This window comes from Carassius auratus, chromosome 21, assembly GCF_003368295.1.
Source record: "Carassius auratus strain Wakin chromosome 21, ASM336829v1, whole genome shotgun sequence".
NCBI lineage: Eukaryota > Metazoa > Chordata > Actinopteri > Cypriniformes > Cyprinidae > Carassius > Carassius auratus.
In genome coordinates, this window is record NC_039263.1 from 4,034,814 (window position 1) to 4,051,768 (window position 16,955).

Sequence of the window (16,955 nt, forward strand, 5' to 3'; positions counted from 1 at the left end):
TTTGTCAATATTTTGTTGTATATTATATACACTGTAAAAAATTTCTTGTTGTTTTTACAAAAACTTTTTGGCAGCTGTGGTTGCCAGAATAATTTTGTAAAAATACAGAAAACTGTAAACACATTTACGTCAAAAACTGTTAATTTTACAATATAAAGCTGTAATTTACAAACAAGAAAATGTGAATATAAACCAGTAAATTCAACAACACAATTAAATCTGTTTTGTACCTTGAAAATACTGACAACCACCATAATAATAAAGATGGTACTGTATAAGAGAAAGCCACATGAAGTATCAAAGCTCATCACAAGTAGCTTCACCACAAGCAGAAGTATATATTAACATATAGAAGGTGCACATTTATGGAAACACAAAACACCATCATGGTAACACACGTGATACTTAAATAATGCAAAAAACTTTCATTAAGCAACAGAAGATGTAACATAAAGCTCAAATGTACATAACTGATAACAAGAACTATTTAAAAACATGATTATTTAAACAAAATACTTTCAAACGTGGAGTGTCACGCAGGGAATTCTGGGAATATCAGTTTACAGTTTTAGACTGTAAATTATACATTGATTTGTTCTTTTTTTACTTCTAAAAGCTGTATAATTAACAGAATTTTACTGTAAATTTACATTAAATGCTTTGTTAGATCTTTTACAGTTTTTCCCTGTATATAGTACGGGAACTTACTGTTAACCTATTATCAGTTTTTTTCCATAGCGTTTTTACAAAATTTTACAGTTAAAATTACACTTATTTTTTACAGTGTATGTATATGGCCTCAAAGGTAATACACATGAAATACAAGAAAGAAAAATATAATTTTCGATTTAGCAATTCCACAGGTTTGAAATTATAAGAAATATAGTGCACACGCTCAAACAAAAAAGAAGAAAGAAAAAATAAGCCCAGGGAAGGTGGAATGAACACAACATTGTTAATAAATGTGTGTGTGTAAATAAATAAATAAATAAATAAAAATGCATGTTTGAGTAGTGGGATATTTATATATTTTTCATATGCTCACCAAGGATGTGTTTATTTGATCAAAACTACAATAAAAAACAGTAATACTGTAATACTTTTCTATTTTAATATATATTTAAAAAGTTATTTATTCCAGTGATGGCAAAGCTGAATTTTTAGCAGCCATGACTGCAGTCTTCGGTGTCATATGATCCTTTAGAAATCATTCTAATATTCTGATTTTGTGCTACAATAAATATTTATTATTACCAATGTTGAAAAACGTTGTGCTGCTTGATATTTTTCTTGATACATTTTTTTTTTTTTTTTTTTTTAGGATTCTTTGATGGATAGAACGTTCAATAGAGCATTTATCTGAAATAGAATTCTGTTGGAACTTAACTTGATAATGTATTTTATGTCTTGGCCTTTGAACTTATCTTTGTTATCTAGGCTTAATGTCTCACATGGAAAGCAGCATTAAAGGACTGGAAGGGCAAAAAAATAAATAAATTAAGAAAATATGTTGCTTAAAATAGGTGAATAAATTATGGCCATTGTGGTCACTTAGCAACCACCGCCCCTAAGTATATTCTATCTAGTTCAATCTTTATTAACACAGCTCTGCAAAAGTGCACATCCCTCATAATATTTGTATCTCTCTGTTGTGTTTTTCTCCTCCATTGGTGAGATGGCAGCTTCCAGAGTGCTCCAATTTACAGAAACATATATATATATGCCTCTTTTAAAAATATCCCCCAGAGTCTCCTCTGTAACTATGGTTTGGAGAAGACAAATACATCCCCAGACAACAGTAATAACACCAGCTACTATTCCTTAGTGAGTCTCACTTTAATCTCAAAGCCATTGCGAAAGGAAAATCTATCCACCCCATTAAGGCTAAACCCCTGCTTCCAGCTTTTCCTAAACTTACTCATCAGCATCTCCACATGCTCCCCACTGAATTCAATAATGCTGTTTATGATGAGGCTAGCAGACTGTTGGAATATCTGTGGGATTTGTGCAGCCAGCACCATGAGTACAATGTTGATGTATGAGGTGATTCAGTGCTTTTTACATTCTTCTTACTGCTGTGACATAATGATTGGTGAGAAAATATACTATGAAGAAAGGTGATGTCACTTGAATGTCACATCACCAACATATGAATGTAATTCACATGACAAATGTTTGTCCTAGACTACACATATTATCTAAGATTAACCCTCTACTGCACATATTTTAATGGTACATGATAAAAAAAAACACCCCTCAGCCCCTATCCCAAAATATTTTTTGTTGCCTTAGGGCAATATTGTGCAACAATGGTGCAGAATTACAGAGAAAATACTCATTAACAATACTCATATGACAATGTACAGGGAGCAATAAAAAAAATCACAAATCAGTCGAAAAATGCCAAGAAATCATTAAGTGAAAAGGAAAAAACACATGAAACACATTGATATATTGCATTTGATACAGACATAGGTTTGTGCCATAGTGCAGGGCTGAGAAACTTCGAGAGTTTATCTCCAACGCTAATTAAACACTCCTCCTTTTGCAAGCACACATGTACAAATGTGAGAATAATCAACATGCTCCTGAACACTAGTTGTTTCTCTTACTTTCATTTTTTTCCATTCACTTTATACAAAATATTTATTATTTACAAAAAAAAGCACTTGCAAGCAAACTTCCCGATTAAACATTAAAGCACACTAGTGTGATCAACAGTGCATTTAACATATTTTTTTTGTTTATCTCATATTGTGAAAATATAGCATTATGAGAGATTTATAAGCAAATGATTGTAGGCGAGTCATTTTTGACAAGGAACACCATGAGTATGACTTTTTGCAATTTTTTTTTTACAAAATAAATGCATTTAAAACCAAACTTGTTGATTAAACATTAAAGCACACTAGTGTGATGAACATTGCAAATTTTCATAATTTTCTCATATTTTCTCATATTATGAACATTTTACATAAAAAATGCTTTTATCACTCAAAAAATTAGGTGCAGTACCTGATCATAGATAAATGAGGCCAATGATTAACCAGATGCAAACAGAAACACAAAACAATTGAATCCAATATGTGGATATAAACAGACCTGACTCTCTCCTACCATTCATAGCATAACCCTCGAAAGAGTTGTTTTAAACCAGGTATCATTGTTTCTTTTACAAAACAACAAACTGGACGATAACCAGTCAGTTTCCAGGATTGGCCATTTAACTAACACTGTGCTACTGTCAGTCACGGAAGCCCTGCGGATTGCAAAAGCTGATTCCAAATCATCAGTTCTTATTCTGCTGGATCTATCTGCTGCTTTTGAAAATGTCAATCATTAGATCCTCCTGTCTGCCCTCTCATCACTGGACATCACAGGGATTCCACTTCGCTAGTTTGATCCTATCTCATTGGTAAGTCTTTCAGGGTGGCCTGGGTAGGGGAGGTATCCAAAACACATCAACAGGTCACTGGAGTACCTCAGGGATCAGTTCTTGGACCCCTCCTCTTCAGAATCAGAAAGAGCTTTATTGCTTGTGCATACAAGGAATTTGTTTTAGTTACATAAGCTTCCAGTACAAAGAGACAACAACAACACACAGACAAAATAATAATTATAATAATACACATATGTACATATAAATAGACAAATATTGTAAAATAAAAAAAAAATTAATGAATTGTATGAACAGTTGTGCTATGGATGATAATGGAATAGAATAGAGTGAGATGCAGGGATTTACTAGGATGGAGGTGGTAACAAATAAATATAAGGATATTGCAATTTTTTTTGTTGCATAAGTGGGGAACATTTAACTGTTCATGAGGTTGATTGCCACGGGGGAAGAAAGTGTTCTTGTGCATGGCTGTCCTGGTATTTGCAGCTCTGAAGTGCTGGCCAGGTAACAAAAGTTCAAGAAGGGGATAACTTGAATAAGAAGGTTCTAGAGTAATTTGAGCCATTTTTCTCACTCTGGATGTATACAGTTCTTGAAGGATGGGCAGGGGAGCACCCATAATCCTTTCAGCAGTCTGAACCATTCTCTGTAGTCTGATGTCTGATTTTGTAGCTGAACCAAACCAGACAGTTATTCCCTGGGTGTCATCTAGTGGTCTCACTTCCCATATAGTCATCCAAACGCAGATACTACATTTCCCACAAGCCTTTGTCTGGATTCATAACTGTTAATTTCTCACCTGTTACTTGCACTCAGTTGTTCCCAATTTCATTGTTTTTTTACCTGTCCATATATACCATGTTTGTTTCTAACAGTCCTTGTTTTATGTCACCCTGTATTCTCGTCTTCCCTGGCTTGTTCTTGTTTCTTGTGTTGGATTGATTACCCGGATTTTGACCTTGGCCTGGCTGTTTTCTGATTCTGGATTACCCAATTAAAAACACTGCTATTGGCTCTCTCTGTTTGTGTGTGCGTTCGTGACATTGTCCCACTTAATGTCCTGAGAGATGGTGGTTCCCAGGAATCTGAATGACTCCAATGCTGCCACAGTTCTGTCTATGAACAGTGTTCAGCTCTGGGTTGTTAAGACTGCACCAGACATCCAGCTGCTCAAACTCTTGAGCAGCTCTGTAAGCAGACTCGTCACTGTCCTTTATGGAACCAATCTCATCTGCAATTTTCAGGAGCTTGACAAAGGGGTCTTTAGAGGTGCAGACATTGGTGTACAGGGAGAAGAGCAGTGGGGAGAGAACACATCCCTGAAGGGCACCAATGTTGGTGGAGCGGCTGTTTGACAGGAATTTCCCCAGTCTCACTAGCTGTTGCCTATCTATCAGAAAGCTGGTGATCCACTGACAGATAGAGCTAGGAACAGAGAGCTGGGTCAGTTTGGTCTGGAGGGCTGTTGGGATGATGGTGTTGAACTAACATCCACAAACAGGATCCTCACATAAGTCCCTGTTTTGTCCAGATGTTGCAGGATGAAGTGCAGTTCCATGTTTACTACATCATGTACAGACCTGTTTGCTCAGTAAGTAAATTGTAGGTGGTCCAGTAAGGGTCCAGTGATGTCCTTCAGATAAGCCAGAACCAGTTTATCAAACGACTTCATGACAACACAAGTAAAGCCACCTTTCCACCTCTGGAACTTTACCCAGGAACTAGGGACTTTGGGCTGGTACTCGGTGTGTTTCCACCGCAGGAACCAGGAACTAAAAGTTCTGGGTAAAAAAATGCCCCTCAGAAAGTCCCTGCTGGTGAGGTAGTACTTTTTCAAAGTTCCGGAACTTTCGGGGGTGATTTCACTGATTTCAACCACCATTTATTTGGATCATTTTCAAAATATTACGGTTATTGTGTCATGAAATGTAATTATAAAGACAGCACCTATTTAAAAATGTGTTTGCTGATTTCAGAGATGTTCAGCTCCATGCGATCAGCAGGAGCTCAGTGCTCATGTATCCACTTAGAGCAGTCGAATGCGCAAAGTCTGAACTACCGAGGATGCAAGTCCAAAATTTGCATACTTTGTATTGAAAAAGGCCCCAGACCCACATCACCAGTCAATTTGCCTAATCTTCACTGTACTTTAGACCGTGGTAAAAACAGAGAAAGCAACAGGTCTGAGGGGAAAATAGTTATTGGGGAAAAAAGTTCCTGGTACAATTGTTCCAGGTAATTTCGATGGAAACGTGGCATTAGACGCACATGTCTGTAGTCGTTAAGTCCTGTTATCTTGGGTTTCTTTGGAACTGGAATGATGGTGGAGCGTGAAGCAGGACGGCACTTCACACAACTCCAGAGATCTTTTGGAGATCTGTGAAAAGATGGGGGCCAGCTGGTCAGCACAGGTTTTCAGACAGGCGGGTGTAACACCATCTCGACCTGGTGCCTTTCTTCTTTTGTTCTTCCTGAAGACATCATCCTCACTTATTTGAAGTGCAAAGAGGTGGGGAGAGGGGGGTTGCAGGAAGTGTTAACGGTTGTGTAAAGAGGTGGTCAGAATGGTTGTGGTGGGTTTAAATCTACAAAAAAAAAAACTCATTCAGGTCGTTAGCAAGTTGTTGATTCACCTTAGTGCAGGGGGATGGTGTCTTGTAGTTTGTGATGGTTCTCAGACCTCTCCACACTGAAGATGAATCCTTGGAAGTTAGTGAACAGATCTTCTAACTTTTTAGCGTAGGTCCTTTTAGCCACCCTAATCTCTTTATTCAGTGTGTTCCTGGCCTGATTGTACAAGACTCTATCACCAGTTCAGAAGGCATCCTCTTTGGCCTGACAAATATGTCTTGAGTTTTGCTGTAAACCATGACTTATCACTGTTGAATGTTAAATAAGTCCTATTAGGAAAGCATGTATCCTCACAGAAACTAATAGGACAGTCTCTCTGAGTCCATCAAGATCAGTGGTAGCAGCTGAGTGATTGGAGTGTTCATATACACAACATCACTGGATCCCATCATACAGGTACATGGCTTCTCCTACCATTTCTATGCTGATGACACACAGCTATATCTTTCATTTCAACCAGATGATTCAACGGTAGCTGCACGGATCTCAGGAAGACATCTCAGGCGAACATTTCAGCATAGATACAAGAATATCACCTACAGCTCAACCTGGTAAAGACTGAGCTTCTCATCTTCGTGGCACTCCAACTCTAGAGAATGATTTCACCATCCAACTAGGTTATTCTACAATTACCCCATCAAATTCGGTCAGAAATCTTGGTGTAATCTTTGATGACCAGCTGACCTTCAAAGACTGCATTGCAAAGACTGCTTGATCTTTCAGGTTTGCATTGCACAACATCAGAAATATCAGGCCCTTTCTAATGGAGCATGCTGCACAACTTCTTGTCCAGGCCCTTGTCATTTCTAGGCTAGACTATTGCAATGCTTTTCTGGCTGGACTTCCATCAAGCATAATCAAACCTCTACAAATGATTCAGAATGCAGCAACACGACTGGTCTTCAACGATCCCAAAATAGCTCATTTTACACCTCTCTTTATCTCATTGAACTGGATACCGGTTTCGGCTCACACCAAGTTCAAGAAATTGATGCTTGAATATAGAACAGCCACAGGCTCAGCACCCGCCTACTTCCACCCACTACTATGACTCTACATCCCCTCAAGAAGTCTGAGATCCGCTAGTGAACAGCACCTCATGGTACGATCTTAGAGAGGCTCAAAATCACTTTCCAGAACATTCTCATTCACTATTCCTGGTTGGTGGAATGATCTTCCCACCCCTATCTGGAATGCAGCAAGTCTCTGCAAAATGACTAAATATAACTTATAAAAACTTCATAATCTCCAGAAGAAGGAGGCGGGAACCGGCGGACATTCAAAATGCAAACTTTTATAAGAAAATAAACACAAAACAAAATCCAGTCCTGGTCCTCTCTTGTCCTTCACTGTCGTCGCTCTTCTTTTGTATCCTTCTGATCTCCTCCGAGGCCCGCCCCACTCTTCACACTAAATTAAAATGTACAGTAAATTATACTACCATACAATAAGAGTGAGTATGGCATGATGATGATGGAATATAATTTTGATGGAATTATGATGTCAATGATGATGGAATATAACTATAAAATATAATATAAAAGTTTCTTAGTGGTCCAAGTATCTGTGATATATATAATAGATATGACATGGGTCCGTCATTCAGTTTATTTTATATTCTATTTTTATATTTTTTTAGTTTCAACTGTTTTATCATACACCGACTGAAAATCTTAAATTTAGAAAAGTAAACAAATGTTTAACTCTTAATATGTGCTATAGTAATAGCGATGCTTACTGTATATGCCCCATGAATAATACATCAGACTTTGGAGCCTAATTTTTCATATTAAAGACAGGCTGTGAATATCATTATTCATAAAAGTAATATGCATATTTAATTAATATCCTAATTAAATTGCTTTTTTGTAATATTTACAGTAAAGTCCGTGTGGAATTTTCCTCGTCCATATTTAAAAGGTGACAAAGATAGAATAATCATTTAGTTCTACGATGTATTTCTGAGTTAAAATGAAAGTTAGCCATTTTACACATCTATGCTTTCTGTTTGACTTCATTTGAGCTCTCAACAGCTCTTGTTCTGTGTGCTTCTCTTTATTAACAACATCAATGACTGTATAATGTTCTAAAATCGTGCAGGAGAGCAGAGCCTTTGCTTGATTTTATATATTTTTTAAAAACATATCACAGTAAGGAATCAGAAATGCCTCCTGTCGTTTGACTACAGTCCAGTGTGCTCAGTGTGGTTGAGAAAGCTGTGGACCTGAAGCTGGTAACCATGCCAACATTTTCTTTTTCATAAGCCCCACAGTTAAACCACCCAAGCTCATTTAAAAATAATAAAGAGTTAAGAACACCGTGTTTGGTTCAGCATGTTTTCTCTCAACTACAGAACATAAATAGTAACACAATGCATCCTTTGAGAATTCACTTTTGAAACAAAACATTTCAAGGTCAAAATCTAACCAGCTCAGCTATAGTTTGTATTAACAGACATTTCAGTTTGCATATAAATAGATATACACAAGCCATGGATCGTTTAGCAGGTTTTATCATACAAATACTCTGTGTATAAAACCTGCTCTCTTGAATACTCAATTTTGATTGGTCAGTCAGGGATTTGCATGTTTAGATGTTACCTAATGTCTCCTTCGTCCATGGTAATGCTGTATATCAGGCCAACTTTTCTGTTTGCGAAGACAACAGCACACCCACCTTATGTTTCTGTGTGAAAGTAAACTTTTATTAATTTCTTTAATTCTTTTTTTATGTACAAGACTTCTGATTCATTAGCCACTATAAGTAAATAACTACAAGTATAAAAAAAAGTAAGGTAAACAGTTTGCACTACAAGCCAGTGTGTTTACAATTATGACAATACATTAGAAAAGAATACAAAAAAGAAATACCTGTCTGCAATATAAGCAGCATACAAAGCGGATTTCTGTGTGAGAGTCAATCGCTGTTTGAAATGAAAGAGAAATGTCATAAACTGAATTCTCTGTGGTTTTTCTTATAAAACAGCATTTGCTTGATGTAAACTCAAAATACTGATCAATCCAAAATTAATGTTGAATATTAGCCAGTGCTGTTTTTTGGAGGCTTGCATTAAAGTCACTTAGTTCAAGTTCACATATTCTGCACCTGCTTTTACACAAAAAAATAAGGTGGATAATGTATAATGGAAAATTTGATAATATACTGGTGCCTTTAATATTACTGTAATATTTAACTGTATATCTTGTTTGTTTTTTTTCTCCAAAATATTGGAATTGACTTTTTTCTTAACAGAAACTTGAATTCAACCTATCGATAAAATAATTTAATCTCAAATCATGCCCCCATATTAATTTAGCAAATAGCTTGCAATAAGTGCTTTTTGTTGGGGTCTTTGTTTAATTTTTAAATAATAACCCCTCCCCCCTCCGATATACTGCATAAATAAGAAATAGCAAGTTATCAATACACTAGTTAGTGCTCCGAAATAATTGCCAAATATATAATGTGTCCTTTATGATTTGGTGCACAGATTCTGAGGTCACCAGATACATAATGTTTGTTGAATCTGCCAGTTCATTCAACATTCATTCCCTACGACTACCTCTTTAAATTACCTCTTTATCATCGCTAATGACTAATATTCAATAGTTAGGCAAATATCACTCTTGTTGTTGCGTAAATAGTTTGACCTGTGAACTTCCATTCATCTGCATACTCAGACATCACCTTTGTTGAGGTATGTTGATATGGTTTCTATATACACAACACAATAGCAAAGAATTATAATTATTATTATTTATTTTTTTCAGCATACTGTGAAAATATATGCAGCTCATCTGTTTTCTTTTGACTATTCACGCTCAGTAGTAATGAACCTTTGTAGTTGTTCTTCTCACTCTCTGCCCACAACAAAGCGGATTTATTTCAGGCATCGCTTCTCTTTGCTTGTTAATATTTTTTCCCTTTCTATTCACTGCAGGAGTATTTCTTTAAATTTAACATAAAAGGAAAACTCAGAATCTACAAATGGAAATAGCTTATACAAGCAAAGAGAAGGTCTGCATCTGAGGTAGTATACGCAAACATTCAGGTGCTTTTTATGTTGTTCTTTCCTGTACAGAAATAGCAGATCATAAATTTCCATCAATTATCTAAAACAGCTCAGTACAAAAGGTAACAAATCTAATAATGATGGAGACATTTGCATTTCCTTTTTTCAACAAAGTAATCTTTAAAAAAATAAAAATAATCAATTTGCTATCTACATTTTGATTTTAGGAGCAGGGGATATCCACTCTAATCTAATGCAAGACACATGATCTGCTATGGAAAAGCGATCAGTGTACCTGTGACAAATAGTGCAGCTGAAATGTTCAATCTATACTCTCTCATTATAGGTTTTTTCTCAGCTGTTGCAAATACTATGCTGTGTCTTATAGCTGACTTTCCTCCTAAAGTGACAGTGAAATAATTGTAAGGAGCTTCTTGCAGCAGGTCAGACTGTGATCTCTGTGACAGTGTTCTCCAGATGGGTCACTCACATACTTGGGACTGAATCCACATCCTTTCAGTTAGCAGCCCATGATCCTTAATCATCTTGAACACCGCACCCAATTTAAAAACACGAGGCAGCTGCGCTGGCACCGTTTACCTGCAGCGCTGCAAGAAAAATGTCTGTCTGTTGAAATGAGGTGGTTAAGCTGGTTTTGTTTGTCATAAAACTATTACTGGAAAGAGCTGGCCAGCCATCAGAGTTCTCATTCAAGGACATGTCAAAATGCAAATCACATTCCTGGTTAAAATACTTGTCTCCTTACTGAATGGGAGAACGGGGTTCACAGCTTGTGATAAAAAGGCAATTTTCACGTGTCCTTAATTTTAATGTGTGATCAAAATCTCATTCTCCACCAACTTTATGATGTACTGAAGCTTGTTTCCACCACAGAATAAGAAACTAAAGAGGGTTATTGCATTTTTTTTCATCTTACAATTTGTAGAAAGTCAGAAAGAAAAGATATACTGCAAATATATATATATATTTTTTGAGATTCTGAGAAGAAAAGACTTGAATTGTGGGATATAAACTCCTAATAGAAAGAAAGTCGTCAAAAGTTTGAGATAAAAATCTTTTAACCTTCATGGCGAAAACAGAATTGTGAAATGTAGGATCAGAATTCAGAGATAAATTCAGAATTGCCATATTTAAACTTCTTTAAAATTCTGAATTTATATCTCACAATTCAAGCATTTGTTCCTAGAATTGTGAGTTTATTTCACACAAATCTGATTCAATTCTGAATTGAAAGAACAAAAGTCAGACTCAAGAGTTATAAATGTACAATTACCTTTATTTTTTTTATTTATTTTTTTATCCTGTGGCAGAAACAGGCTTCTGTAATAATACCTTATCTGTATTATTTTTTTCTTTTTTTAAAAAATCCAAAACAGGTATGAAAATTTTTACATGTTTAGATTTAAGATTAATTCTGGAATTGTGAGCCCAGATCAATTAAAACTTATCATACAGCTCATTACTGAGATGGTTTCTTAATTAATCAAGCACAAAAAGCTGAAGAATTGCATGACTTGATAGCACTGTGGTCTGACAGTACCTGAACACATGTACCATCCACTTGCCTCAGAATGCAGTGATATGCCACGACAGCACTTCCGGATGAGCTGGAATAAAACGTCATGTTTGCATCATTCAGCCTTTTATTAATCTGCCGCTCCAGCCCTGCTGATATCGGACATATGTTCCTGTCAGGCAAGTGATGTTCAAATTATGACACATCATGTGCTCTCAGATGCACCCTTGTTTTGTGACTTTCACTCACATATGCCTCACAGGCTTTGACACTCATTAAGTCCTATTTACTAAAGCTGAAAAGCTTTTTACTTTCTGGTTTTTAGCTGTGGAGATGTGCCTAGAATAAATAAAACACACTTAGGACATTGATTTGGTTACACTGTTGTTTGCACTTCAATTTCCCTCACTTAACCCAGGGAGATATTTCATTTAAATTGTATCTCGTTCCCCATCCAGCTATGTAATGTTTTAAACTGATTATATAGGAGATGACTCAGGCTGTCTCTAAGACAAATGCAATCTTTTGGTTGGATGGAATTCAGAGCAAACTTACATAATCGCACAGCTTGCATTCGGTTGTGTGAGAAGGGAACACAATAATACAGCAATAATAGAAAATGAATCAGAAATCTTTTATCATGCCCTGAAGATTTGGAAAATTACCGTGCATTCAATAACAGGAGAATCACTTTGTGTGCTGTCAATCCTTTATTCTAGAAGACCTTCAGTATGAACAATGTTTTTTCAGAACTCATAATTAAAGGTTCTGTTTATGCAGTGTACTTATTATTATAATTTTTTTTTGTTGTTGTTGTTGAATACCAGACTTAAAATGGCCTTATTGCTAGACTGATATCACAGAAAAATATGTCCTGTTATTTTTATATCATTTATGTACTATTTAATTATTTATCAACATTTTTATTTTATTATTTTATTTTTATTTTTGGTTATGATTTTCATTTTCATTTATTTTACATTTTAGTAATTTTGTCATGTGTTTTTCTCTTTTTTTTATATTGATGTTTGGCTCCATTTTTATTACAGTATCTTTCAGTATTTTTATTTTAGTAACTTTAGTACTTATTTCACTTAGTTGTCAAACTGCATTTCTAATTATTATTTTTTTGAAATGTTTAATCTACTACTTAATATGTTCTATTTCAGTACAGAAAACCCATGTTTTTTTTGTATTGTTTTTTTGCCAAACAAGAAAAACTCTGCTTTGAGAGTGCTACCTCTGAAGTGTTCGAGTTTGCTGACCTCCCTTTGGAGGGCTGGCTTTTAAAGACGATGTCTGATTAGCAAAGTAGCTTTTACAGCACCTTTAATAGCTCATTTGTAGCTCTAATTAATAAAACAAACACATTCACACTTAATTAGAAACTGAGGGCTCAATGATACTGTATGTAACATTGCCATTGCAAAATTATAAATTGTATAAATGGGACTGGCCTTAACCGATTTCAAAAGTCAGTTATTAAAATTCAGTGTGAAATAGGAGTCATATTTCAGTATATGAAATGTTTATTACAATATTGAGTTTTCTGGCCCCCCAATGTAGACCAATGGATGGATTCCAGGCAGCCCACATGAACAAGGAACACTATCAATAGTAAATGAGAAAGCCTGACTTTGCCACAAGGAAAGAAATCTAGTGAAAGCTTGGCCATAGATTTGACTGTTTGCTAAAGTGATGAATTTCTCAGGGACAGACAGGGAAGACAGAAAATGATGTGAAATCACAGTTTCCTCTAGCTCTGAAAATAAGACTCCCGTGGAGCCTATGTATTTACCATTTGTGGAACTGATAAGCTTATTTCAATGTGTGACTGACAAATCATCTGCATCAAAACAATCTCACACATATTTTATTTGTTTACCCACCATCTCACAAGAATTCACAGTTACGAGAGCACAGAGCTTCAGTAGTAATGTCTGATTGAAAAATATGCTGACCTCAGAAATGACATTTGCATCTCCAGTTAAGCATCATTAAACAGACTAAGTGGTGTTCAACTGGACTTGTGAGAATGTTTCTCCTAAGGTTTAGAATTATGTTGCAAGACATTAATGGATTTTCTCTCGACACTAAGCTTGAATATATATTTTTCGCATTATTGGTAATTTACTGCCATCGAATGGTTGAGAGATGAACTACAATAAATAAATAAAAAATCTGCCAGTTTTAAGGACAGAAGTGTCATAGAACCAGTTAATTTTGTTATTTTTCAGACAGTTATACAAAAATATTGTTTATTATATCTATATTCCTCTTATCTTTGCTTAAAATTGGTTTTATTGTAACGGTCATATTTTTGGCAGAACCAAAACAAATAGTCACCTTGCCTTTATTTTCTTTGCAAAATATCGCTAAGCAGAGCATTTAAATTCTATAAATATATTTAAATTGTACATCCTTGCTTTTTTAATTAGACATCGACCAAAACGTTTTCAAATTCAAATCAAAGAGAAGCCAATATATGACCTGAACGGAGATCAGCGCTTTAGATCGCTGAAGGAAGAGTGACGTTTTGAGTCACGTGTACAGCTCGAGCTCGTCACATGATCAGCTGATGACTCCTTCCTCTCTGCTGGATGCAGGATTTCCAGCCATCGCCGCTTTGAAGGGCTCACAGGAACCCATTTCTCTTCAAACCAAAACAGTCTAAGAAAAATAACACCACAGTAGCTTTAGGTTTATTCGCGTTAGAACCTTTAGATAGCAAAACTGGCGCTGTTGGTGGAGTGGATGATGAACGGGCACGCAGTTTTATACACCGGGGTCACTTTGGCCTTCTGGGCGACCATCCTGATCGTCGGTAAGTGCTAATGGACCAGCTGACATAGGCACATAAATAACACACGCATCTTAACAGAATCGTGTTTTCTTGATACGTACATGGTTATGTTTCTAAATCTTTTCTTTTCTCATTTATCTTTAACCGGATGGCCATTTTATTTTTTTTGTTTTGTTTTTGTTTTTTTGGCTTGGCTAAAGTGACGTTAGCTGTCATTCACTATCACGACTGCGTAAAAAATATGAATTAAATGTCATTTTAATTGTGTTAAAGGCTGTTGTCATAAAGTATTCGTGTAAACAATTGAAAGCGGAGTTACAACGAAAATGAGAATTAGATTGAACTTCCTTCTCTGACGAGAACGTCTTTATTTTGTCAGTTGGAGTTGAAATGTTTTTCTGGAAGGCTGTCTGTATTTTCATCGGTTCTTCTCCACACACTGGCTGTAATCTCACAGGAGCACAGGAAAATTTAGCTCAATGTGTATTTTTATAGTAACATTAGTTATAATGTAGTTGAACATGGTTTTATGACCAAATGAGGAAGATGGCTCTCACATGACTGTGAGCTTTCACACATGCCCTTTGTAATTCTGCAGGAAAAAAAGTGTTTTCAATCCACATTATTCCATTTATTCAGATTATGGCAGTTTACAAGACCTAACAATGTGTTTAAATTTCCTCTCATTTAAGGTTTGAGTTTTTTTTAATTTTAGATGAAAATTGTCACTTTTAACCTTTTTAATTTCTGATTTGTCTTTAACCCCTAACTCAAACACTATTAATCCAGTCTTTTTTTCTTTTTTTCCACAGGTACTTGCTATACGATTTTTGACCTTGGATTTCGATTTGATGTAGCATGGTACGTGTTTTTTTTGTTTTTGTTTTTTACAACTAATTTTGTTCCCTACAGTAAGATTTCTGATATCCACAATACCTAACTTAAGACATGAGATGAATGAAATGCTCCTGACGCAGTCTAGATAACCTAACCTTTTGTGTTGCAGGTTTTTAACAGAGACTTCTCCATTTATGTGGGCTAGTCTTGGAATTGGCCTGGCCATCTCTCTGTCTGTTGTTGGAGCTGCATGGTGAGGCTTTCCATTTCCTCTTTTTAGTCTCTTACAGAAGTTGGAAATTTTGACATTTTGTAGTTAGGGGTGGGCGGGTGTCAAAAATATCATATAACAATTCTATTGTGATACTTGGTTGATTTTACTATTTTGCAAGTTGTCTGAACATTACAGTTATACTATTTTCCCTATTTTAAATACAAAGCCTTACAAGGTAACAAAAAATAATATAAAAAAGAATTCCATATATTTAGGCCAATGAGTGTGAATATGAAAATCTGTCATTATTTTAGAATTGTAAAAACAAAAAAAGAACAAAGATACTCGCTACAAATACACATAATATACAAATAAAACAGTGATTGAGACATCACATTCAAGAAATTGAAACAAATCTAAAAATAAAACACTATATACACTTCACTGTATAAATTATATATTGAATCTTATTAAAGCAACTGTATCAGAGTTCTTCAGTCAAGAGCAGTGAGTTATTTTATTACCATAAAAAGGAATAATTCACATAAAATTATTCTCAAGTCGTTTTAAATTCTGATTGAGGTCCTTCTGCTGAAAATAAAAGTTATTTTGAAGAGTTCAAAGACCAGAAACTGTTTGTTACTTGCATTCTTCAAAATATTTTATTTTGTGTTCAGCACAAGAAAAAAAAATATTACAGGTTTGGAACAACATGAGAATGAGTAAATCATTTTAATTTTGGGTTGAACTTTCCTTTTAACAGCATGTTTGGTATAATTACTCTGCTGTCACTTTAACAGCAGCAAACAATGTACTTTTATGATTATGAAGTGCAGTGTAACATGAGTGTAACTTTACCGCAGAGTTAACACTGATGTGAATGTATGTTGCATTGTACAATATATTGAGATGGAGGTGTCAGAACTGCGACTGATCGAGTGTTCGCTGTAGCACAATACTATGATATTTCTTAAAAAGCAGAATGTGGAGACATTTTAATCATCCACGATCAAAAATCATCATATTGCACAGCCCTAGTTTTAGTACAGTTTTCCATATCCTCTTCTACACTGTTTTAAAGGGCTCCATAAATGCTTGCATTCAGCTAGTCTTTTTAACAATCAAAAATGACTCACCAAAATGAATATTGCATTCTTCTTTTTTTTGTATATCTGATATATATCTTGAAATGTGATAAACTAGCAGTCAGGTTAGAAAAAGAAAACCGGAATATTTATAATGCTATATTTTGTCCTGTGACTCTGCAGGGGGATTTACATCACAGGGTCCAGCATCATTGGTGGTGGTGTCAAAGCCCCTAGAATCAAGACCAAAAATCTGGTCAGGTATGTGCAGTTTACTTAATGGTTTAAAGTTTATTTATTATTATTTTTTATTTTTTTAACAAAAATATGCTCTTTTTTTCTATCACATAGAGACAATTTGGGTTCAGAATTAGTGTATATATTTATAAAATATTATTATTGTATTTTATTTATTTATTTTTCAAGTTTTTGCATC

General features: G+C 35.2%; 1 protein-coding gene across 1 annotated transcript in view; it reads left to right on the forward strand.

Moving 5' to 3' along the window:
- The first annotated feature begins 14,127 nt into the window (after nt 1-14,127).
- The window catches only part of LOC113038256 (V-type proton ATPase 21 kDa proteolipid subunit-like), a 9,358-nt gene continuing 6,530 nt past the window's right edge, over nt 14,128-16,955 (forward strand). Inside the window, exons 1-4 of the mRNA XM_026195547.1 lie at nt 14,128-14,404; nt 15,196-15,244; nt 15,390-15,473; nt 16,703-16,780. Coding sequence (XP_026051332.1) covers nt 14,335-14,404; nt 15,196-15,244; nt 15,390-15,473; nt 16,703-16,780 — 281 coding nt within the window. The 5' untranslated portion in view covers nt 14,128-14,334. The remainder of the gene's footprint in view (nt 14,405-15,195; nt 15,245-15,389; nt 15,474-16,702; nt 16,781-16,955) is intronic.